The sequence below is a fragment of the Eptatretus burgeri genome, chromosome 5 (assembly GCF_056783735.1).
Source record: "Eptatretus burgeri isolate ZD-2024b chromosome 5, Ebu_testis_v1, whole genome shotgun sequence".
Lineage (NCBI taxonomy): Eukaryota > Metazoa > Chordata > Myxini > Myxiniformes > Myxinidae > Eptatretus > Eptatretus burgeri.
Window position 1 is genome coordinate 5,629,691 of NC_140965.1, and position 25,916 is coordinate 5,655,606.

At 44.0% G+C, this 25,916-nt stretch overlaps 1 protein-coding gene across 2 annotated transcripts in view; it reads right to left on the minus strand.

Moving 5' to 3' along the window:
• Window positions 1-21,449, minus strand: part of CARS1 (cysteinyl-tRNA synthetase 1) — a 58,380-nt gene extending 36,931 nt beyond the window's left edge. The window contains exons 1-3 of one of the 2 annotated variants that reach the window (XM_085880540.1): window positions 21,251-21,449; window positions 10,309-10,400; window positions 9,004-9,092 (exon numbers count right to left, since the gene is read on the minus strand). In XM_085880540.1, the coding sequence (XP_085736666.1) occupies window positions 9,004-9,092; window positions 10,309-10,400; window positions 21,251-21,266 (197 nt within the window). In that variant the 5' untranslated portion in view covers window positions 21,267-21,449. Of the gene's footprint in view, window positions 1-9,003; window positions 9,093-10,308; window positions 10,401-20,968; window positions 20,988-21,250 lie in introns of those variants that run through there. The other variant, XM_085880541.1, reaches the window with a different exon arrangement.
• Window positions 21,450-25,916: the final 4,467 nt, after the last annotated feature.

Consider the following 25,916-nt stretch of genomic DNA (forward strand, 5'->3'; position numbering starts at 1 on the left):
TGGGTCAGAGTGGGTTTCGATGAGGTCATTCATGTCGTCGTGCGTCATGTCGTCGAATCCTTCTCCTCCTAGAATCTTCGCCAGCTTGACCGCCTTATCGACTGCCGAATGGTGAATTTCGTCTGGAGAAAAGGCCTTGTATTCGTGGACGCATTCTGGCCACAGCTTCCTCCAACAGATGTTTAAGGTTTCTTTTTTCATTTCTTGTAGAGCCTTCTGAATTATTTGGAGACACGTTGCTATCGTGAAATCATGTCAATACGCCCTCAGAGAAAAATTGTCGTCGGAATCCATGGCCTCGACGAGGTGCTGCAGGGCGTTGCGAATGTAAAGCGACTTGAAGGCGCGGTTGACGCCTTGATCCATAGGTTGGATGAGGGGTGTTGTGTTTGCCAGGAGGAACTCGATCGGCACTCCCTCGTAGGATAAATCCAGTGGGTGGCCTCCAGCGTTGTCCATCAGCAGCAGCACCTTAAACTCCATTCCGAGGTCGCTGAGGTACATTTTGGCTTGAGGGATGAAGCACTGGTGGAACCAATTGGACGTAAGGAGTTTCGTAATCCAGGCCTTGGGGTTGTGCATCCAGTGGACTGGAAGCAGGCTTTTATTTTTGTTTTTCATGGCCCTGGGGTTCGCAGACTTGTAAATTAGCCCTGTCTTCAACATGAACCCAGCAGCATTGCCACACATTATCAGGGTTAATCGGTCCTTCTGAGCTTTGAATCCAGGGGCTCGGGCTTCCTCCATCATGATAAACGTTCTGGATGGCATTTTTTTCCAGAACAAGCCAGTCTCATCCATGTTGAAAACTTGTTCTGGCTTATACACCTTCTCCTCGATGATCGCCTTGAATGTCTCCGGGTACTTCTTGGCGGCTTCTTTGTCTGCAGATGCGGCTTCTCCGTGCAGCGATACACATCTTCAGTTTGAATCTTTTTTGAAATCGGTCAAACCAGCCCTTGCTGGCTTCAAATTCAATGGGGTCTGCTGCTGGATCTGGTGCCGTCGATGGTCCTGGTTGGGGGTTGTCGGGGTCATCCTCGTCGCCTCCTTCGGTACCTGCTACTCCAGCGAATTGCCGATGGTTTTCTGGCCTTCTCCCTGATGATGTTGGTGTCCAATGGGATGTTTTCTCCCTACAATCGGTGATCCAAAGGGTCAATGTCGATTCCATCCTGACGATGTTCTTGTTGCGTGCAGTTGCCACCCTTTTTGCGCTTTGGCAGTAGTTGACTGCTACGGTACTCCTGATGTAGGCTTCGTCCTTTTTAATGTAGCGTATGGTCGATTCATTCAAACCGTATAGTCTGTGGACTTGTGTAAAAAAAAAGCAAAAATTTTGGGTAGATTTTTGGCACCTGTGTTTAAACACATCTATAAACCTCACCGATTCAGAAAAAAAAAGGGTGCCAGTTTTTCTATTAGCTTTTAGGGCCTCCATTTTGAATTTCAAAATGGCTGCCGTTTTTACCCTATATGTATTATTTTTCGGTATTTAACGTTATTTTGAACATATAATTCAAAGTGTGTGCTGTTGTGTCCGTGAAGCAGGCAGACACGGGAGCCAGAAACAACTCTGCTTTATTGCATACGTGCGGGAGTACACTGCAAAAGCCTCCTCGCGGGCGAGCCATAATATAAAACCCAACCACGCGACTATAAGCATCTAATCCCCATACAGCACATGTGCAAATAGAGTTTGGGTACCAAATGCATTCTAGTTGAGGCAACTGTTCATCTGAACTCTGTTTGCATGGATATCAACAGGTTTGATGTTAATGTCAAGAAATATTGGTATGAATGTGTCACTTATTACTGGTATCTGACGAATATTTTCTGCTTGCAATATGATGCATATCCACTGTGAACCAAATAACTTACTGCTTTATTTCAGAAGACCAAAAATGCACAGTGGACATCCCATCCTATAAAATACTTAAGGCATTGAAATTTATGGCAACTTGTTAATTTCACTTATGGTTACGATTCCAGATTCACCATGGCATCCTGTGGAGAACAGTCATGTAAGAAGCGTGCAACTGAACCTTCCATTAACTTTCGAATCTGCTTGTTGAGTCAAGAAGTGATTGGCATGCATGAGTTTGCCTACACCAACAAAATTCTCATGGCACCAGATGGATCTATTCATCCCACTACAGACAAGAGCACAGTGATAAAGCTTCTGGAAGATCTGGTGGCCAATGACACAGCTCAAGCTTCTGCACAACCTGCCGAGTTTTAAGAGGGATCTGAGACATGTCTTGTAGTTGATGGAATGGGAGTGGTACAGGAATTAATGGCAGTCAAAAATTTCAAGACTTGCAAAGAACTTGCAACATCTTTTGTCACACTCATTGACTCAAAGGCTCCTGGATATTGTCAAGTGCGAGTTATATTTGATAATTACACCAAGAATGCATCACTGAAGGAGCAGACGAGAGAGCGGCGGAAAGGCAAGCTGAAGGGAACTAAATCCTACATTGTTCAAGACTCAACAGGCATCAAAGACAAAAATATGTTTCTCGCCAGCAGCAGCACAAAGGATTCACTAACTCTCTACCTTTCCCATCAGCTCATCCACTACAGTACCGTCAAGGTTATGACTGCAACACGGAAAGAGGTCATGACAAATTATGAAGTTGAAACAATAACCGGTGTCAGCACACAGGATGAGGCGGACACTTATAATTTATCATGCTGTAGAAGTTGCGAGCAATGGAATGAATGTCCACATATATTCACAAGACACTGATGTGCTACTTTTGGCTCTACGAAGAACACCTCTACTTGGCAACCATTCTGCACTAATCATGGGCACAAGCGAAAGATGACGGAAAGCCTTACTACAGCCTATATATATGACAAGCTTGGCCCAGAGAAATCAGCAGCTTTGATCAACTGGCATGCTCTCACAGGCAGTGATACGACAGGACATATCCAAGGGAAGGGAAAGAAGGGGTGCTTTACAACTTTCCTGAAGGCAAGCCCCACCATTCTGAGAGCACTAGCTGACCTTGGCGAAGGGGATGAGCCATCTGAAGAAGTTCTTCGTGGTTGTGAAGAGCTTCTTTGCTCTCTTTTCTCTCCAGTTGGAGTCCACTTTGGGCAAGCAAAGATGCCGAGATGGTTTTTGTTCAAGCAATTCACAGATGAACAAGGAGTTGAAAAACTGCCACCGACTCATGGAGCATGGATTGAACATATACGCCGTGCCCATGTCCAGTGTGATATCTGGTGCCAGGATATGGTATTGAACCCAACTTTTCTTGACCCTTTGACCTTGGGGTGGTGAAACAAAGACAAAAAGCTACTGATTGTTCTCTCAGGTTGCACCAGCTCCAGTCTCAGTGCTGCAGTTCGTCAGGTGTAACTGTGAGAAATCAGTGTTGAAGAAGGTACTCATACAGAGGAAACAGTGTGGTCTGTACCGAACTTTGCAAATGTGGTGGGGAAGGCGACAGCTGTACGAACATAACACCACCAAGGATTGGTGAAGATCGAGAAGATGATTGAAGCAATGACAATTATAAATGTTTAATCAGTAACATTGACACTCCTGATTTATACATGTAGCATTTTCATACCTTTGAAAAAAAAAAAAAAAAACTTATCCATCTTCGAATTGTATAACCGCCCAAATAAATTTATATTGAATTACATGCTCTATATTATTTCTGTTAAATGTTTTGGAGGATTGGCAAAGAGTGTTCCAATCATAAATATGTTATTATTATTGGAATCTTCCTGTGCCAAAACATAAGATTAAACACCAAAAACATCTCCTATGTCTATTGGTTCAAAAGTAATGGCATTTTACATCGAAAAAAACCCCGAAATCAGGTGGCCATCTTGAATTTTTTCCAATATTTAGAGTATTTCTAGTGCTCTTAGTTTGCTTCTAATGAATCTTTGTTCCCTTTATACGAGTTTAGATAAAATAAATTAAATATTGTATGACATTTGAATGGATAGTTATGGTTAATTTGCAATATTATTTTTAAAAGAAGATTTTCGGCGGTGGCCATTTTGAAATTCTAAATGGAGGCCCGAATAGTAGAGTTCCCACAATTGGGTCCTGTGACCGTTTTTCCGGGACCAAGGTTTGAAGGTTGATTTTAGTCAATTTGAGGGTGCCGATTAAAATGAGCTGGGGTGAACCTCTTGAAAATGTGGGCTAACTCGGCCAGATGCGAAAATTCAAAATGGCTGCCGTGCTACTTCCAGTATATCAAAAATTGCATATCTTTGGTTCTACATGTCCGATTTTTATGATTTTTGGGTCAAAACACATGTTTTGAAGGTCAAGGATGTGATATATTACCATTCCAGATTGTTATATTTAAGGGTTAAGTCACAAAATATGAAATATAACTTTTCGGGGGCCAAATCCAAGATTGTCATCGAGTAACATCTGGAAAATAGTAAAAAAAAAATCAATTTTCTTCTCATAATATTATTGGCAGTGAATCTTTTCATGCAAGTAAATGTTTGTTTATATGTGGGAGTACACAACAAATTGAGACAAGAAGAGAAGGACACAATCATTGTCTTTATTTTCAGAACATGATGTGTACATAATATCAATTTCTCAACTTTTACACTGTTCAGGAAGGTTATACCATTCTTTTGTATGTCCCTCCTGTACTTTATCTAGAACAGTAATATAATGAAAGAATATCACCATTCGCTCATTTTGTCTGTAGGGCAACAGTGTTTCAATGGAAAAAATGAAATAAAACATGAATTATCTGAATTCCCGGCAATTGATGCTTTCCCGGTAAGTATTCTTGTAATTTGCATTGACCAAAGTTTGATGTACTGTCCAAACAGTCCTTTATCTAAGACAGTCATAATAAAATAATATTAACATCTCTTATATTTTGACTGTGGCAATGTTTTTACAGTTGTAAATTAAATGAAATGAAATCTCCATTGAAACACATACATGTAATCCTTCAGTCACGATCTGAGTCGCTGGCTCCAGAGTCACAAACTTCATCATTACTTTCAGCCTCATCATCGTGCAACAATGTCTGTTCTTGTTCAACCAAGTCATGTAAACTTCTTGGGAGTGCATTATAGGTATACTTCACTGACACACATCTAACGTCTTTAATTGTCCATCCATGGTTGGTGGGATTTGGGGGTGCATCCGGCTTGTCATAGTTTAGTTGAATGTAAACTTGGTAGTTAACTCGCGTCACATGCACATTGTGAGAATCTGGATCTGGTGGGATGTGGAACGTGGACTTGTTTTTCATCTGACCCCACTTCCGTGCTCTGGCTTCACCTAACGTTTTCCTGATTGTCATTATAGATGTGTCTAATAGTGAATGTGGCCATTTGCTGAAGCACCTCGTGTCACTGGAAGTGTTTTGCCAACATACGAGGCAAGGTCCTCGCATGCTTGATTCAACTTCATCGAATTGGTCTGCATTCCAACACATTGTCGTTTCTCTAGCATGAGGGGTACAGACACGCGTAGAGGGGGCGGGGTAATGGCCAATCCATGGAGGTCCCTGTCCAATCGGGGCGATCAGCGCGTCAGCTCCACCAAGGCCCCGCTCCGCTCAGAGCGGTCTATAAAGGACGACGCGACCCTCAGTGTGTGCGTGTGTGGAGAGTTTGTGTGCTTGTTCGAGTTCGGAGAGTTGAGAGTTCAGAAAAAGAAATGTGGTGCTGTCCTATAAATAAAAATGTTTAAGTGTTTATGATCATTGTAAATATTTGCTTGCACATAGTTGTGAATAAGTCTACACTTCGTCCATTTCTTTTATTCCTGTAAATAAAATAATTGTTTAAATGTTCCAGTTCGTTTCTGTCCTTTCTTTGATTGACCCAGCATGGTTCGGACTTGAGAAATAGTGAGGCCGTTTGAGCCGGTAAATTGTTCATTTGGTCCGACGGATCTTGGTAATCCCTGCACGGTTTACACCCGGATCGGGCTCGGTAAACGGTCCGTTCTGCCCGAGGTCTGTTGAGGGTGTGGTTTTCCCCGGTAGTTGGATGACGTGGGTATTTAGGTACATTGAAATTAGGCAAATAACCCTAACACACGCCGTCAAAATATTGGCGACCACGGTCCGCAAAGGGACCCGTGAACTCCCGGACTTATCCGAGAGTCACGACCTAAATTCCGGGTGTTCGGAGGGAGACGACTCTACTGCTCCACAACAATATGTGGTGACTTCAATTGTCATCATACCAGTTGGCGAGGTGTGGGTACCTCTCTCACCAGTCATGGCACTTCAGCAAAAGCTTCCTGTGATTCAATCGGTCAACTTCCTGACCCGGATCTCAACAACTGGTACTCTATCTCTTCTGGATCTGATTTTGACAAACTTCCTTGAAAATATCTGTTCTTCCTCCGCTCCAATTAGTTCTTCTGACCACGCCCTTGTCAAAGTGGACATCTCTCTGGCTATTATTAGAGAACCACCTCAGCGCCATCGAGTCTGGTATTTCACTCAGCCGACTGGCAGGGTCTCCAAGCAGCCATCAAACCTCTACACTGGTCTCCTATCGCTACTTTCTCAAACATAAACTCATCCTGGGAATTCTTTCAAAGAAACGTGCTCTCCCTCATGCACAGATTTATCCCCTCTCGTCTTCAGTTGTCCTACCCTTCCTTCCACCGATAGTTCACTGAAGCTTGTGGTGAGGCAGTTGTCCTGAAACAACTTGCCTTTGCCTCATGGAAAGCAAACCCAAATGAGGGTAATCTCAGTACCTTCCATAAAGCTTGGAACAAGTGTGTATCAACCCCGAGGAGAGCCAGAAAACAACATCTTTCTCATCTCAAGTCGGAACTTTCAAACCTCTCTCCCTCCTCCAAATCCTGGTGGCATCGAATCAAATCTGTTTCTGGTGTATGTTCCCCCTCCATTACCTCAAATGGCCGCACTGCTGATACCGCACGTGAAAAGGCTGTATGCCTAAACGCAGTGTTTGCATCGAAATCTTGTGTCCAAAACCCATCACTTTCTGTAGCGACCTTACACAGTCGCACCCAACGGTCCTTGGACTCTGTGTCCTTTTCTCCTGACAAGGTGGAGGGCTTGTTGTCAAACCTCGACTCAGATTCTGCAACCGGTCCAGACGGCATCAGCCCACGTGTCCTAAAAAACCTGCTGCTCTGCTCTTCCTCACCCTCTCTCTGTTATATTCACCCTCTCATTTGCTCAAGGTCATCTGCCATCTGCCACCTGCTTGGAAATCAGCAAACATTACTGCCCTGCATAAAAAAGGTGCAAAAACAGATCCCTGTAACTAGAGACCAATCAGCCTTCTCCCAATCATCGGCAAGATTATGGAATCCATCATCGCTTCAGACATTAAATCTTTCCTCTTCTCCAGTGGCCTGATTTGCGATCATCAATTTGGTTTCAGACCAGGTCACTCTACCCTGGATATGCTGCTTCTGCTCTCCCAACAACCGATGGAGGTCCTCAATGCTGGACATGAAATCAAAGCCATATCCGTAACACATACCACGTGCTTTTGACACGGTCTGGCACCCTGCCCTGCTCAACAAACTCTCTTCCCATGGTATCCAAGGCCATCTCCACTCATGGCTTGCAAACTTCCTCTCCTGTCACAGTCAACATGTGGCCCTAAATGGAGTCGTTTCATCCCCTCTTCCTGTGTTCTGTGCCCTGTACTTTTTCTGGTTTTCCTCGATGATCTCTCCGACTCTCTGGAAAATCCTCTTTATCTCTTTGCTGATGACTCCACCCTCTGCTGTACCATCTGTCATCCCTCAGACCGACAAGCAGCATCTTCTTCACTCTCTGCAGATCTGGATGATCCAACACATGGAACATGTCTTTCAATCCGGACATATCTCACACTCTCACTATGTCTCTCTGAAAGGACTGTTTGGACCCCCCCCCCCCCATCTAATTTCTCAAAAATCCTCTGGAAGAAGTCCTTTCTTGCAAGCTTCTGGGTCTCGCTATCTGCCATGATCTTTCCTGGGAAATCCACATTTCCAACCTGGCCTCCAAAGCCAGTTACAGACTGGGCATCCTCCGTCGTGCAAAGTCCTTCCTCGGCCCACCTGAGCTCCTGACCACATACAAAGCTTTCGTCTGCAGCCTGATGGAGTACTGCTCTCCCCTCTGGGCGGATGCTCCTGCCTCCCACCTTTCTCGGCTTCACACTGGGGAAACCAAGGCATTTCGGATCATTGGCACCTCCCGCGATGAGGCTGAGTCTTTGGGCCACTCACTCTCTCACCGCAAGCAGGTCAATGGTCTTTCTGTCTTCTACAGTCTCCTCTCCGGTCTCGCCCCACCTGCTCTGTCTGCAATTTGTCCCCACCATATTTCCGCAAGGCGCTCAAGGTCCGCCATCAACCCCCTTGTGGTAAAACTACAAAAATCACGAATCACTGCTCACCTTCACTCTTTCATTCTTCATTTTTTCCCGCCTTTGGAATAAACTTCCTCACTCTGTTCAATCCCATTCTTCCCTCCAGGCCTTCAAAACAGCTGTTCACCACCACCTCTTATCGTCCCCCATCCAAATTCTCGATCTTTTCTACCCCCGTTAATCCACCCCAAACCCACCTCCTTCAAATTCCCTGTTTTTCTTCCTGAAAGTCCCTGTAATATCCATCTTGTATACCCCATGGTTCCCCGCCCCATCCCTCTCCCTTCCGCAGATCTCCTAATGTCTCTGTTCCCCACTGTTTTGTCCTTCCCACCCCTCGTCTCATGCCCCCCTTGCTGTGCTTTGTGTGCTAGCTCCCATACGAGCCTCGACAAGGTATACAAAAAAATAACCATTTGAAATGCTGAAAATTATGTTCAAAAGACGATTTGAATTACAGCTTTTGTGCTCGTAACAACAGGTGAGAATGCCCAGCGAGCAGAACTCAGTCATTTGTAAACACTCACACATTGCATGCATGAAAGGCATTGTTAGCATTCGTATACAATTTTGAACGTCCCATATTGACCAATGCCTGCAAGCTACACTCCAACCCTTGTCTCTTCTTACCGTGCATGTCCCATGTGTGAAGCATCATAGACTGTTGGACCGCAGCTGTACCACAATACTTGTCGACCATTCTGTGGAACAAACTCCTCCTGGGTAAGAAAGGATAAGAATGGGGGATTTGTAATGGGGGGGGGGGGGGACGGTGAATAACTTACAACTCAACATTGTTGAACATTCCAAGTTCAATGACTATGGATTTAATTTTCCGATGGGCAAGAGCGTCAGCTGCCTGTAGTTCCATGCACTCAATACACATCAGTTTATCACAAACAAATGTTTATTCTTAGCTCACCTGGAACGTAGTTCCGGAGAGCTTACAAGATGTCGAGTCGTCCGTCAGTCTATCAGTCCGTCCGTCCACAAATACTTGCAACTTCTTCGCTGAAACTGCATTTTTTTTGGGGGGGTGCCCCCCAAAATAGGTATTTGCTTTATTCTCAGAAACTACATACACGATGGCGATGAAGCTTGCCCACCACCTTTATCAACCGTGATGTACCAAAGATTGTTTACAACAATTAAAAAAAGTCGAGGTCTGTGTGGGTGCATGCGGGGATTGCCCCCCAAAGTATTATATGCTTTCTTCTCTGAAACTGCACAAACAATTCCGATGAAACATGACCGCAACCTTCATCACCCGTGATGTACCAAAGCTTGTTCACACCATTAAAAAAATTGGGGTCTAAAGAGGTCTACCGGGGGGAAGGGGGGTTGCCCCCCAAAATAGGTATTTGCTTTCTTCTCCGAAACCACACACACAATTTTGATGAAGCTTGACCACAACCTTTATCGCCCGTGATGTACCAAAGATTGTTTACAACAATAATATTTGAGGACTATGTGGGTGCATGGGGGGATTGCCCCCCAAAATATGTAAATGCTTTCTTCTCTGAAACCACACACACAATTTTGATGAAGCTTGACCACAACCTTTATCGCCCGTGATGTACCAAAGATTGTTTACAACAATAATATTTGAGGACTATGTGGGTGCATGGGGGGATTGCCCCCCAAAATATGTAAATGCTTTCTTCTATGAAACTGCACAAACACTTTTGATGAAACTTGACCATAACGTTTATCACCCATGATGTACCAAAGTTGGTTCACGGCAATAAAAAATTTTTTTTTGTAAAATCCAGAGGTTTTTTACTTTGTAGTGGTTCCCTGGTCATCTCATCCAGCCGCGACCAGGTGAGCACCCTGGGGCATTGCCCCTATGTTTATGCACTCGTAGCAAGGACATATCAGGTAGTTGATACCTATTCAATTTCTCCATTTTTGAATGAACATGTTTTCGTGTACCTTTTTGCGGGTCAGGCTATTGTACAGGCATAGCACTGGAAGCTGGCTGCCCTGAGGGGCTTTCCAATCAGGTTGCTCCCTCCGAACCTTCCCTGAAAATGGGGGTGGTGGGGTGGAGGTAAAAGAAAGTCAGTTGAGAATGACTTCCGTGATATCATGGTACTTTACATTCAAACGATAATTTGTTCTTGCCGGCTGAAATTCAAGCGTGGATGTCCATGAACTTTCTCAAAACTTATGACATGTTTATGGATTTTAAATGTTTGAATCCCAGATAGTGACACTTAGGAATGAGGATCTCATCTCTACTTAAACCGTTTCTAATCTCGGTGTCTGTATGAACACAATTTGCGAGGTTCAGCAGAATTTTGTAATCTGTAAATAGTCAAGAAACTTCATCCGTTCTCAGTAAGCCAGTGTAATCGATTACAAAATAATCGCTGATAATCTTTAAAGCCAAAATTACTGACACCTTACATATCTGCAAGAATGCTACGATCAAACAGGAATCTCTCGGCAGTTAGATGTTGTCACCACTCATTCGTTAATAATAAAGGTGGTGTTACTCGTTTGATTCTGCGATACAAATAGGCTCCAGATTAAAAAAAAAGGTCGAAGCAGGGCCAAGACCAGAAAGAACTTCCTCTAATCATTTGGGAGGTTACAGAACAGATATCCGAGCTCGCAATTATAAGAGCTCTGCCATCAGCAACCCGGAGGTACGCCTTGCGTGATCATATTGGTACTCATATGGTGCTCAAAATGTCCAACTACTGTCCCGAAACAATGAGGAACAACAGATCAGTTCATGCCACCTGATGATGTTATAAATGGATCAATCAAATTTTACTGCCTTGAGAGTGATGCTGGTTATAACAGCAGTCAGATCATCATCATCAATGGACCAGACGCTCAACAGAATGCCAGAGCTGCCGAAGCAGTCTCTTGGCAAGGGTCATGTTGAGTTCCTGTAAGGTGGTTTACCATTGCCTTCCCAGTAATCAGTCAGGGCAGGAATTGTGAACTGGCCATGGTACCGGGAATAACACGCCTCATCTACGAGAAAGATACTGAGGGATCGTCAACATCCACCAAAAACCACTGCTGGTGGACAGGTCTCTGGCTTCATATCCTTCAGACGAATGGCACACAAACAAGGCATCACCCTGCATGCAAAACGCAAGAACAACAGCTTATCGATGGGTCGGATTTGAACCCAGGCTAGACAACTCAAGGGGAGTGTGCATTCCTCCAAGCTATTTTGTCAAACTCATCGTCAGATACATTGCATATCCCCACAAAACTTACAAGTCATCACATGTGATGTGGGACACACACACACACACACACACACACACACACACACACACACACACACACACACACACACACACACACACACACACACACACACACACACACACACACACACACACACACACACACACACACACACACACACACACACACACACACACACACACACAATTATGTGAGGAATTGAAAAGCTAACTAAGATGTATACACTCACCTCTGTTGTTAAGTCTGGGTTCAAATCCTGACCCGGCTTTAAGTTGTCATCGTGGTGTTCTGCATACATCGTGCGTGTCATCCCTCAGATGAATGTCAAACTTGGTGTCACGTCGGATAAGATCAGTTGGTAGATCTTAAAGATCCCACGATGTTCTTCAGGAAGAGTAGTTGAGCCACCACCGGCACCACAAACAAATTCCTGCCTCAATTCAGTGTCTTCCATGGGAGTGGCGAATCATCCAGGATTGTAGAGAAAGAACCTCAGCAGAGGTATCCATCCATCCATCGGGATCATACCCTGTGCAGAGCGTTGGTGCTGCCGAAGTAGTCTCCTTTGGCTATTGGACACAATCCTGGACGGGTCGCCACTCCGACACAGTATACCAGCATGCTGGCAATCATTTCGCCGACCTCTGAAGGATGACAGGCAGAGTCAACCCCACCTGGTATTACTTCAACAGCCGAGTAGGATTTGAGATCAGGATCCCAGGATCCCAAGCCCAGCAACCCTCACCATGAAGCCTACACCAGGCATCGCAGAGGTATGTAGATGCAAATTCAAGCACAGAACTAGTGGTTTGTGTGGGCAGCACAAGAGAAGCCCTTCACCCTCTTTTGCTTCACTAAAGGGTAAAGCCAAAAACATCAGCTTTCACAGAGGATAAATCAAACATTTTTTTCTTGTTTTTATCCCTCAGCAGAACCTCATACTCTGTTTCGAGCAGAGTACATGAATGAATGACAATGTGACATCACAAAACCTTTTACCAGAATTTTCAGCCTTTATTTTTATTTTATTTTTTAACTTGAGCATCACATGATACACATATTAGCTTTAATGGACCAAATTGTCGGTAGAGAAACAGGGTGCGACATAATTGTGTCACCGTTTAAAGGGAGGCAGCTAATCAGCATGTAAACCGACGCACGATGCTTAAACATGAGGCTTAACTTCAGAAGACGGTTTTCGCAGCAAAGTGCCCTGTTTAGCATTCTCACGTGAACCCATCTGTGGCCGGTAGGTAATCCAACGTGCTATAAGAATGTGACGTGTACAAGAAACACCCACTCACTATAGGAGCAGAAAGGTGGTTGGGGGGGACTTCAAGGTAAAGGGTGCCGTCCCAGCTGAGTTGAACGAACCCGTGCACACCACGAGGCCAAGAGTTTCAACGTATTTCGTCGCAAAAACAAACAAACAAACAAACAAACAAACAAGAAAGACATCGTGCAGAGCACGATACTTGTGAAATCCCCAAAACAAATTAAACCTTAAAAATAATTGGTGGCTGAATTCAGTGACCTGATATGCAAATCCTTTCCAAATTTCAACTCAATCGCATGAAAATTGAGGATTTTTAGAAATAGACCTGTGTTGTTGATCTTTGCCCTATGATGACCTTTTGACCTCAAAAATAAAAAGGCTTCTTGCTTTTGTCCAACTCTACCATTTGGTGAAGTTCCGAGAAGATCGGTTTAAAATTGTGACCTGTAGGCGACAGACAGACAGACAGACAGACTGACCCATATACGTACTTGCGAATCTTCAATTTCACAAGCAACAAACAAACAAGAAAAATACGTTGTGCAGAGCATGATACTTGCAAAATCCACCCCCCCTCCAAAGGTTGTTCATTGCATCAAGATTAAAATTGATAATCTTAATCAAAGCTCAGGTCAATAGGATGAAAATGATGATTTTTCAGATTGAAATTGATGATTTTCGAAGTTTGACCTTGAGTTGACCTTTGACCTTTTGATCTTAAAAAATAGTTGGCTTCCCAATCCCCCAAACAAGGACAAACGTGTCCACGAGCAGCGTCCTTAAGATTTTGTCGGCTAAAAAAACAAAAACAAAACAACAACAAATTCCGATATTTCGTCACGTGCCTTGATTAAGCCAATAGCGAAACCCGTCATTAATGTCTTTACGTATTTACGATATATCGTGTATTTACGAAATTACAATACGATAAATGGAATATTCTTTAAATCGTAACGTGAACTTTTCGAAACTTTAAAGCAAATGTCCAAATATATTTAAAAGTTCATGATAGACGATCTCAAAAGGCACCGTCTATGTGAGGATGTGTACAAGTGCTTAGTATTTAAGGAGATCCGGATCTTGTATATACAAGAGCCGAGTCCAAGAGATTAAGGTTTTGTCTTCAGAAGAAGAAGAACAACAACAACAACAACAACAACAACAACAACAACAACAACAACAACAACAACAACAACAACAACAACAACGCCGAGCTCTCTATGAGCAGCGTTCGCTAAGCGAGACGCTGCTAAAAATAACTGCAGTTTCCCAAAAATAATTGCAGTGACGCAATATGCAAATCTCGTTCAAATTTCAAGTCAATCGGATGAAAACGTCACGATTTCAGAAATTTGACTTGAAGATGACTTTTGATCTTGGACCTCAAAATCAATCGGCTTCTCAGTTGAGACTACCTCCACAACCTGGTAAAGTTTCATGAAGTTCGCTATAGAATTGTGACCTGTAGGCGAAAGACAAACAAAATCGACTGATCAATCCACTTGAAAAAAAAAAAAAAAAAATTCGATTTTGCTTGTAACGAGCCCGATGTTTCAATGCCCTCCGCCCCACATCTATGATTTTCATGATACCGTTGCGAATTAGCCGGTTCGGACAGCCACGCACGACCGCTTAAGGCCCAACCGCAGTCGCGCGTCCGCCGAAAACTGGAATTCAGTCGTAGCTTCCGCACAACTCCGGAAACCTGCTACGGGTGCCTTAACGCACCATAAACTCAATATTCTGTCCACGCGGTACAGGGTTAATCGCCGAATCTCGATATACCTAATTATCCGTGCAGACAGAAGTACCGAGAATTTATACCTCGACGGGACTTGTTGTGAAACGAGCCGCTAAGCACGCTCGTTCCGTGTGCGATGCCGAGCGGTTTTAATCGCCAAGTTCCGTCGGACCAAATGACCACTTTTATTTGGCTTTAATAGCCGGCTAATTTCCCGAACGCACCGTGGAAGTCAATGGGAGGAAATGACGCAACGAGCAGATTGACATTCAAACAAAAGGGGACATTTATTATTACAAATGAGCAATCAATGGGGGAAGGGGATATGACACAAGCAAAGCCAACAGCCAATGTCTATTATGTACAGGCACGCACTTAATTCTACTTATAAAAACAAGGCGCCACAGAACACTTTCAAACAAAACCCCAGAAAAGAAACGGGCTCGTGAGCCTTTATTCCAACTCGGAGCCTGGATGACCAAAGGTTCACGAGAGGCCGGGCAGGTTACCTGACCGCCCCTTGTGACGGCTCGAAGGTCTTCGGGTCGTGACCACTGGTGTCTCTTGCTTGGCCCTCGAGTCGTAATGCGCCAGTCGCTGAGCGGCTTGAGCAGCTTGGCGAGCGGCTTGAGCAGCTTGGCGAGCGGCTTGCTCGGTTCCCCTCGGTCGCCCGGCCTCCACTGCGGCCTGGTCGGTCGGGCCTGGCTGGCGACGCGCTCGGAGGAGTGAATGGGTCTTTTGCTCTTTTAGTTGATGCTCTTGGGGGCCCGTTCACTACCTCAGCGATGTCACTCGACCATCTCAGGGCCGTTCGCCCGGACCACGACGCAGCTTGCTCGACTCCACCGCAGCTGGCAGGACCTCCTCTCCGGCTGTTTTCCGACGACCTCCGACTCTCGTCTGGCACTCCCTTCTTCTACGCCACCAACACTCCACTCACTGCTTCACCACCGACGACTTACTCACTCTGACTCGACTCCGCCCTTTTTATAAGGCTGGACGCCCGCCCTTCAAACTCTCACCCGAGGTCAGGCTCCACCCACTCGTCACCTCCGACCTCTCACCCCTCGAAGGAAACCCCAAGTCCGACGTCACCAGTTGGTTTCGCGGAAGCCCTCGTTTTGATCCGTTTATGCAAATCGGCTCGCGTTGTTTGTTCAGGAGATGGTTGGCGTTGTTTGTCGATGGTGAGGAGATGACGATTGCTGTTTGTTTTGTGTTGTAGGAGATGCTGGGTTGCGAAGATGGCGTTGTTTGTCGATGATGAGGACGTTGTGTTGTTTTAAAATAAAAGATAGAGAAAGAAAAATGGCTACCTCAAAAATTCGCAGCCCAGCACACGAACAATTCCCTTTGCACATCGGTGGGGATTCTAACCTGAAACACATACTTATCGAAATAACTGATCTTCGGGGAACCTGAATGATGTTCTGTGAATTTCCACAACCGCAACAATACTATTACACAGATAACTCATGTATTTCACAATGATTTTTAGAACTTCTGAGAGTTTGATTTATTTGTTTATGGATAACATCCAGATTTCAAGTTCTTCTGTCCAGCAAGCAGAGCAGGAGTGCATCGGCAGATATGATAATTCACCACTTTCACATCAAATAAAAATCTAAGTTGCAGATGGCCATCCTAACTTAATGGAACGTTTCAAGCACATTCAGAGTCGACGTTTCAACAAGCGACAGCACTTTTCAACTCATTTCATCCAGCGGTTTAGGAGTGTATAACACACACAGCACGTATGTAAATTGGCCAAGTAGTTTCATGCTATATAGCCATATAGAATAATTCAAACTCGACATCATGCTCTACAGTACTACATCGTTTTTGGCCCTCCAACTCAATGATGAAGAATTACTTTAAAGATTAAATAATTATCGTATCCGTATCCGGATTCGGATCTTCACCAAAATCGAATCAATTCTTCCTTGTTTTTTGAGAAAAACCATTTTGATTTCAGTAATTTCGATATTCGTCGTACTTTTCAGGAACTCATCCCCGACGTAAACCAGGGTGTGACTGCGCACGCACGCACGCACGCACACGTTGACCAGGTTCCACCATGAGCCTCAGATTGAGGCATGGAAATATTCCCCACTCCAGAACAACTCAAACTCCGATGATCATCATTGGTGGCACGCAAATGGTTCAAAAGCTTGAGGGGATGAGAATCGTGGAAAGAACCGACTAAGCCAGTTTCATAACCCAAAGACAAAGTCGGGTTGTTCTTTAGAAAATTTTCAACAGGATCAATCAAGCGTCCGCAAGGACAGATTTAGAACAGACATTCCAAAATTTGTGCAAATATGTACGCCCGGGGCAACTCGAGAAGGATTTGCTTTCACAAAGTTGCACATATAAACATCTGCGTGTAAAACAGCCAGGTCTTAAGAGTGCCATGTCTCTTAACCTGTTGCTGAGGCTGGACAGGGGATGGCACATTTGCTTCACAGATCAGTTTGTAACCATTTAAACACTTTTTCACCACAATAAACAATTGACCCATCATTTGTTACCTCCGCCACCGAAGGTGGACGGAGGTTGTGCTTTCACCCGTCTGTTTGTTTGTCTCTCTGTGAGTAGGATAATCTCAAAAGGTTGTTGGACCTAGTCGGACGAAACTTCGTAGAGAGTTTGGGTGTGTTACAAGGACGAATTTATTCGATTTTGGTGAAGATCTGGATCTGGATCCAGAAATTTATTTGAACGATTCTTCACCATTGAGTGATTGGGTTAAAAACTATATAATGTGTATTATGATATCTCGAAACGTTCCAACAGATTCAGACGAAAGTTAGTGCACGGGTTGGGTGTCTGCCAAGGACAAATCGATTTGATTTTGGAGACGATCTGGATCTCGATCCGGATATGAGAATAATTTTTTTTTTTTAACCATTTCTTCACTATTGAGAGATGGGGCCAAAAACAATATATAGCACGATATCTCAAAAAGGTTAGACGTTTTTGGATTAAATTTGGTGGACAGGTTGAGTGTTTGACAAGAACAAAACGATTAGATTTTGTTGAAGATCCAGATGCGGAACCAATAATTTTTTTAAATTTTTATTTTATTTATATTTATTAAAAACTTAATAATTAAGTATTATTTAATTTTTTAAGTGATTCATCACCATTGAGAGAAGGGGGCCCACAAACGATATACAGAATAGCATGATATTTCAAAAAATTGTCGATGGATTATGACAAAACTTGATGGACGAGTTGGGTAGGTGACAAGAACAAGCCGATAAGATTTTTGTTCAGGTCCGGATGCAGAATCAGACCCATCAGTGGGACACAAAACGTAAACTGTCCAAGAGAAACACCTGGCGGATGTATGAGCTCCACTGAGTGCCGCTCGAGTTTGTTTTTTTGCAGCAGTTCAAATTGTTTAAGGGACAATGGTGCAAAATCATTGTTAGCAATTACTACCATTGTCCATCAGTTGAGTTTGTGCCAGCAACAGCCCAATTTTATCCCATGGTCCATACCATACACAGTGGGGACAATTCTCAGGCAGAGCGAATCCACACGAGTCTTGAAACTGCAGCTGTAATACTTGTTTTGTACAACATTGAGGCTCAAGGAAAAGTGAGGTGAATGAGGGTAAAAGGGCAACGAACTGACGGTTGTGGCACGGTGTGATGCAAGAAGCAAGGCAATGAATGAATAGGAAAAGAGAAGTGAGGGAGGAGGAGAGGAAACACGGGAACCTGCAAGAGGGTTGGGTTAGATAGTGTTAATGGGGGTAGAAAGCATCATGGGTAGGGATGGGGGATGACATGAGAAGGTGGTGCACCAAGTGCTTGAAAGACCTGGAGTGAACTGCTCTTTGGCAAATTTAGCGATTCTAGCTGCCCTCGTTGTCCAGTTATTCTGTCGACAAACAAACAACCACACAGACGGTATAATCACTATAGTCACGCGCTCGGCCTACAGTCGTGGTGTGAATAATAATATCAAGAGCTTGAGATTCCCCAGAAACCAGGGGAAACAGACAATTTAAAAGTAATTTTGGAAACTATCAGCTGAAAGCAGGACAGAGGTTTGTTGGTTGATGGGTGGGTGAGGGGTTCACAACCTCAGTTTGCTGCCATTAACACACCTGATATACATGTAATCCCCCCTCCCATATATACACACACACACGTCCCAAAATTGCACACGATGAGCACACGAAGGACTTTTGTTGTTTGTTTTGTATATAAAATCAAGGTTCGTGGAAGATAAAGAACAGTGACTGGACCAGGACGCAGCAGAACAAAATGAAACATAGAAAGAGAGGAGGGGTTAGGGTTAGCAGGGATAAGGGACAAAATAGAGGGAGACTTGGACAAATATGGGATATGGAGAGGAATGAGGGGTAGGGGAGGAGGCAATAGGTGGACATGATGGATACAGAAGCAAAGTCTCAAGAAGGAAAACCTGGAAATTTGGAAGGAAGTGGGGTGGTGGGGGGGGGGGGAGGGTGAGGGAGAGGGGTGGGAGGGTTAATGGGGGTGGAAAAGATCATGGGTTTTGGATGGGGGATGATCTGAGAAGTTGGTGAACAGCTGTCTTGAAGAGGACTTGAACAGCTGTCTGGATCAGAGGACTCTTGCAAAATGAATTTACTACTGAAAGGAAGCAAAGGCATGAAGTGTGTCCACCATTAAGGATGCATTTTGTCCCAATATCGGTCAAAAGCCTTTTACTCCCAATGCACGAGATAATTCACGTCCACAGTACAGCCTGCTTAATGCTTTCTAACTTGACACAGCATAAACTATCAATTTGCATTTCTGATATCTAAGCCAGCTCTGTAAGTCAAGATTATCCTTTACTTGGATGCATACACTTTCAGGGAGCATCTGTTCATCACTCCAAGCACGCAAAGCAAAAAGCGGGGTTAAGCAATTGGTTCATATCTGTCTGTATTATCAGTTTATGATCGAGGAACACCTTATTTAAATTGAATGTTATACTGTATTTTGAATGTGAATCCGTACATGAATAGGAATACAAGCTTCTCGTTTTACCGGGGGGGGGTGTTGAGGACTTGGGTTGGAGAGTGTTGAGGACTTGGGTTGGAGGGGGGGTGTTGAGGAATTGGGTTGGAGGAGGGGTGTTGAGGAATTGGGTTGGAGGAGGGGTGTTGAGGAATTGGGTTGGAGGAGGGGTGCTGAGGAATTGGGTTGGAGGAGGGGTGTTGAGGATTTGGGTTGGAGGAGGGGTGTTGAGGATTTGGGTTGGAGGAGGGGTGTTGAGGATTTGGGTTGGAGGAGGGGTGTTGAGGATTTGGGTTGGAGGAGGGGTGTTGAGGATTTGGGTTGGAGGAGGGGTGTTGAGGATTTGGGTTGGAGGAGGGGTGTTGAGGAATTGGGTTGGAGGAGGGGTGTTGAGGAATCGGGTTGGAGGAGGGGTGTTGAGGAATCGGGTTGGAGGAGGGGTGTTGAGGAATCGGGTTGGAGGAGGGGTGTTGAGGAATCGGGTTGGAGGAGGGGTGTTGAGGAATCGGGTTGGAGGAGGGGTGTTGAGGAATCGGGTTGGAGGAGGGGTGTTGAGGAATTGGGTTGGAGGAGGGGTGCTGAGGAATTGGGTTGGAGGAGGGGTGTTGAGGAATTGGGTTGGAGGAGGGGTGCTGAGGAGGGGGGTTGGAGGAGGGGTGCTGAGGAATTGGGTTGGAGGGGGGGTGTTGAGGAATTGGGTTGGAGGAGGGGTGTTGAGGAATTGGGTTGGAGGAGGGGTGCTGAGGAATTGGGTTGGAGGAGGGGTGTTGAGGAATTGGGTTGGAGGAGGGGTGCTGAGGAATTGGGTTGGAGGAGGGGTGCTGAGGAATTGGGTTGGAGGAGGGGTGTTGAGGAATTGGGTTGGAGGAGGGGTGTTGAGGAATTGGGTTGGAGGAGGGCGGGTTGAGGACTTGGGTTGGAGGAGGGCGGGTTGAGGACTTGGGTTGGAGGAGGGCGGGTTGAGGACTTGGGGGGGGGAGGGTTGAGGACTTGGTTGGGGGGGGGGGTTGATTTAATTAAGTAACTAGTCGTTGCATAATGCTGTTAAAATTACACAGTACCTTTCGTGTAATTTCCACGGGTTCCTGCAAGTTTATAATTGTAATAATAATAATAATAACAATAAAGTTTCCTCACAAGGAACTTCACCACTTAAGGCCATGCGACCCACGTGCGTTATGGTTACCAACCGATGTTGATTATTATCCGTGTCCTCTCGTTTTTAAATGTTGAGCGTCCAGTAAAGAAGCAGCACGTACACGGTACCATTTTAAAAACACAGCACGCACTGTACAGTATTTGGTTTGACTCGACGAGCGTTTGAACCACCACTCTCACCATTACATCACCGACATTCTCATTTCCTTCATCACCGTCCTTCACTCCTCTTCATTTCCCTTTCCTCAACTCACCCTCCGTTTAGTACGTAATACATAGATGACCCCGTGATTATTATTATTATTATTATTTTCATTCATCGTTACCATCTCAACATTTTCCCACATAACACGACAGTGAAGACTAAAATTCGTGTCAGTGTACATACACTGCATACACTACCAGATACCGTCGGATGAACAGGTAAAATACCCCGTGATGTGATAAACAAGCCATCCTTACCACCCGTCTCACACATGCTGATCGGCTGATGAAATCAACGGAGAAGCCCGTCAAATCATCCCGTATGACGTCACGTTCACACCGTCTTATCCCAATTCCGATTATAGTTTAAAAAATAACTCACAAACCATTGACGTTTTCAAACAGGAAAAAAAGCACGATTCCAAGAACATAAAAAGAACAAGACTATTGCGCGACGTGTTTTTATTCATACACCGCTCAATATACTTCTCATTGTACTTCAGCAAATACGACAAGGATGAAAAAACGAATAAAAAATAAATTAATAAAGGAAGAGTAAAATGGATGTGGTCCCATTTACAAGTTTCTAAAAGTGATGATTTTTATATAACAAGGACAAATGTGTCCACGAGCAGCGTCCTGAAGATTTTGTCGGCTAAAAAAAATATTTTTTTTTGAAAAAAAAAACAACTTCCGATATTTCGTCACGTGCCTTGATTAAGCCAATAGCGAAACGCGTCATAATGTATTTACGTATTTCCGATATATCGTGTATTTACGAAATAAATAATGTATTTACGAAATTACAATACGATAAATGGAATAATCTTTAAATAGTAACGTGAACTTTTCGAAACTTTAAAGCAAATGTCCGAATATATTTAAAAGTTCATGATAGACGCTCTCAAAAGGCACCGTCTATGTGAAGATGTGTACATGTGCTCAGTATTTAAGGAGATCTGGATCTTGTATACAAGAGCAAAGTCGTAGAGATTAAAGTTTTGTCAGATGATGATGATGATGATGATGATGATGATGATGATGATGATGATGATGATGATGATGATGATGATGATGATGATGATGATGATGATGATGATGATGATGAAGATGAAGAACCCCGAGCTCTCTGTAAGCAGTGTTCACGACGCGAGACGCTGCTAAAAATAAAGGAGTATTGTGGTCAAAGCAGGACAGAAGCCAAGCGTGGTGCCATTCCACCTCACCCCTCATCAATGGCAGAAGGAGAAGAAGAAAATTGATGACGCGTTATGAACGTGTTTGTCCATCTGTTTGCACGGAGTGACGTCATAGCTCAAATTGCGCCGACATTGGCTGCCATGGTTACTTGGCAGTTCAAACACTGCTCAATTGCATTGTATTAAACAATTATAATTCCTTCGTACAACCCGAAACGGATTGCAAAACTCACTAAACACCTTTGTCCTTCAACGCAAAATAGAACAGGACTGTAAACAAGCTCGAATGAGCTGAGATCCTCGTCCTCTTAACGATGACGTCATAAAAAAGAATATGACGTCATTGTGATGTATCAGGTTTGCGATAAATTATCTGTGCTAATGCCCAGCTTGATTCCCGCAAACAAAATTCAAACAGCTTGCCTAGATTCAGAGATAATGGTATAGGCGATTTCCATTAGCGGCGATATTATGACGTCAACTTTTTTTCTCGGAAGAATTTCCAAAATTGGAGATGGTTACTGCCTGCGCGTGGGCTTTATGCATATACATGGCAAGTTTCACGAAGATCCGATGAAAACTCTGGGTTGTGAAACAAAAAATGTCAAAAAAAATTGATATGACGTCATAGTGATGTATCATATGTGCGGTAATTCATCTCTGCTAATGCCCTGTTCGATTCCCACAAACAGAATTCAAAAAGCTTGCCTAGTTTGAGATAATTTTTTAGGCGATTTCCATTAGCGGACATATTTTGACGTCATAACTTTTTTTCTCGGAGGAATTTTCAAAATCGGAGATGGTTACTGTCTGCGCAGGGTATTTTTACATATGTATGCCAAGTTTCAGGAAGTTTCGATGAAAACTGTAGGCTGTGAAACAAAAAAGTCCACAAGAAGAAGATGAAGAACAACGTGAGTAAGACTTAGAGATCCTCCACGAGGATCTAAAAACAAGATATAGTACCTGTAGGCTGTATATCCCAGGAAATGTATACCTACCTGTGTCCTTGGACATCTCCATACCTGTGTCCCAGAACGTCTCTCTACCTGTGTCCCAGGACGTCTCCCTACCCGTGTCCCAGAACGTCTCCCTTTCCTGTGTCCCAGAACGTCTCCCTACCTGTGTCCCAGGACGTCTCCCTACCTGTGTCCCAGAACGTCTCCCTTTCCTGTGTCCCAGAACGTCTCCCTACCTGTGTCGCAGGACATCTCCCTACCTGTGCCCCAAGCAGGACCAGATTAATATTTTGTGTGCTTGGCTCCACCCAAATTTGTGAACCCGCATTTGGGGAATCATTGTAAAAGACAGGAGATCCACACAGACGGGATCTTTGACACAGCCATGAAGTCACAGTCAAAGTTCTTTTGCACTCTGAAGCAGGTTTGCCTCAAGGATTTGCCTTTATTTTGCTCCATTCATTGTTCCCTCTATCCTTACAAGTCTCCCAGTCACTGCCACTGAGAAGCATCCCCATTGCATGATGCTGCTACCACCATGCTTCACGGTAGGGATGGTGTTAGAGGGGTGATGAACTGTGCTCAGTTTCTGCCAGATGTAGCACTTTGCATTCAGACCAGAGTTTAATTTTCATCTCATCAGACCACAGATTCTTTTGCCTCATACTCTCAGTCTTTCATGTGCCTTTTTGAAAACTCCAGGTGTGCTGTCATGTGAGTCTTTCTCAGGAGTGGTTTCCCTCTGGCCACTCTCCCATAAAGCCTAGATTTATGAAGTGCTATAGAGATTGTTGTCCTTTCAGTAGGTTCTCCCGTCTTAGCCAAGGAACTGTAGTTCTATTAGAGTGGTCATTGGTTTATTGGACATCTCCCTGACCAAGGTCCTTCTTGCCCATTTGGTCAGACGGCCAGCTATAGGAAGAGTCTGGGTTCGTTCCATATTCTATCTATTTCTTAATAATGGAGCTCACTTTTCTTAATAATGAAATCTTAATCTTAAATGAAATCTTAATCTTAATAAATATCTATTTCTTAATAATGGAGGTCTTGGAAACTTTGAACACTCTAGAAATTGTTGTATACCCTTCCCCAGGTCGATGCCTCCTCACAATTCTATCTCGGAGTTCTACGGACAGTTCCTTGGACTTCATGGTACAGTTTCTGCTCTGACATTCAGTCAACCGTGGGACCTTATATAGAAAGGTGTGTTTCTTTCTAAATCATGCCCAGTCACTTGAATTAGCCACAGGTGGACTCCAAATCAAGTTGTAGAGACATCTCAAGGATGATCAATGGAAATTGGATGCACCTGCGCTCAATTTGGTGCGTCATCGGCAAAGTCTGTGTCGGAGTGGCGACCCGTCCAGGATTGTAACCAATAGCAAAGGAGACTGCTTTGGCAGCACCAACGCTCTGCACAGAGTATGGTCCCAATGGATGGATAGGCAGAGTGTTTGAACACTTATTGATGTAAGACATTTCAGCTTTTCATTTTTAATTAATTCGTAAAAAATTTCTTAAAACAAGTTTCACTTCGTCATTATGGGATATTTTGTGTGGCTAAATATACATTTCAAATAGTTTTTAAAAAATAGCATTAAATTACAGAAACTGTGTGTATGGTACATTCTTCATTGAAATGCATCACAACGCGGACACTTAAAAAACAGTTTTGGTTGCTTTCGGCCCCTTCTGAGTGTGGGTCGAGGCCCGAGGCACCATTGCAAACGCAGTGTTGGTCCCAGGATGTCTCCGTGTCTATGTCCCAGACATCTCAAATGTGTCTGTGTCCAAACGTTTTGCTCTCTCTCTGGGTGTAACAAGGAAAAGCAATTTGTGGTTTGTTCTGTTGTTCCGCAATCGTGGCAACAGCGATATATATATTTTTTGTTTGTTTTACAAGAAGGCAGTTGTTCCCGTAATTGACGATTTTACCAGCAACCACAAGGAGTATTACTAAGAAAAATGAGAAAGTTAAGGATTTACCAAAAAAAACCAGCTGTTAACCGGTTTCAAAATGTGTGAAAGGAAGTCCCGAGCAGGGGGGTTTGTTCATTTAGACTTTGTGGCTATTTCATCATTCTCCTAAAGCAGACTTCAAAGAACACTGCCCCGCATAGTGAGATCCCACTAGCTGCACAAAATTATACCAGAACGGAACCACAAGTCTCACTCACTTAGTAACGCGTGTTCAGTGAGGTTTCGTAAGCATTGGGCACCAAAACGTTTTCTGATAGCTTTACAAATCACTGATCAGAAGTTCCGCCAGTGAGATGGACGGAAGTTGTTTTCACCTGTTAGTTTCTGAGCAGGATATCTCAAAAAGCGGTGGACGGATTCGGACAAAACTTGGTGGATGAATAATGTCATAAGGTAAGTAGAATGGCACTCAGTGGAGCACACACCTCCTCCAAGGTGAACAGTTTTATGTTTTGTATCCCGCTGATAGGCTGGATTTGGATCCAGACCTTAACAAAGATCGAACCAGCTTGTTCTTGTCACCTCCCGAACTCATCCACCAAGTTTTATAATAATCCATGCACAACTTTTTTGAAAAATCCCACTCACAGAAAAACAAGCGGGGGTGAAAACATAAGCACAGGTGGATTCTGTACAACGATGTGAGATTATTAAAGTTAAAATTCAAACATTGATAACAACTAAATGTGTTCACACTCTGCATGAGAGTATGAAAAACCCATGCCATTCAGCATGAGCAAATGCAATGTCAGTGAATTTCACAGTAATTTCTGTACAGACGACCAT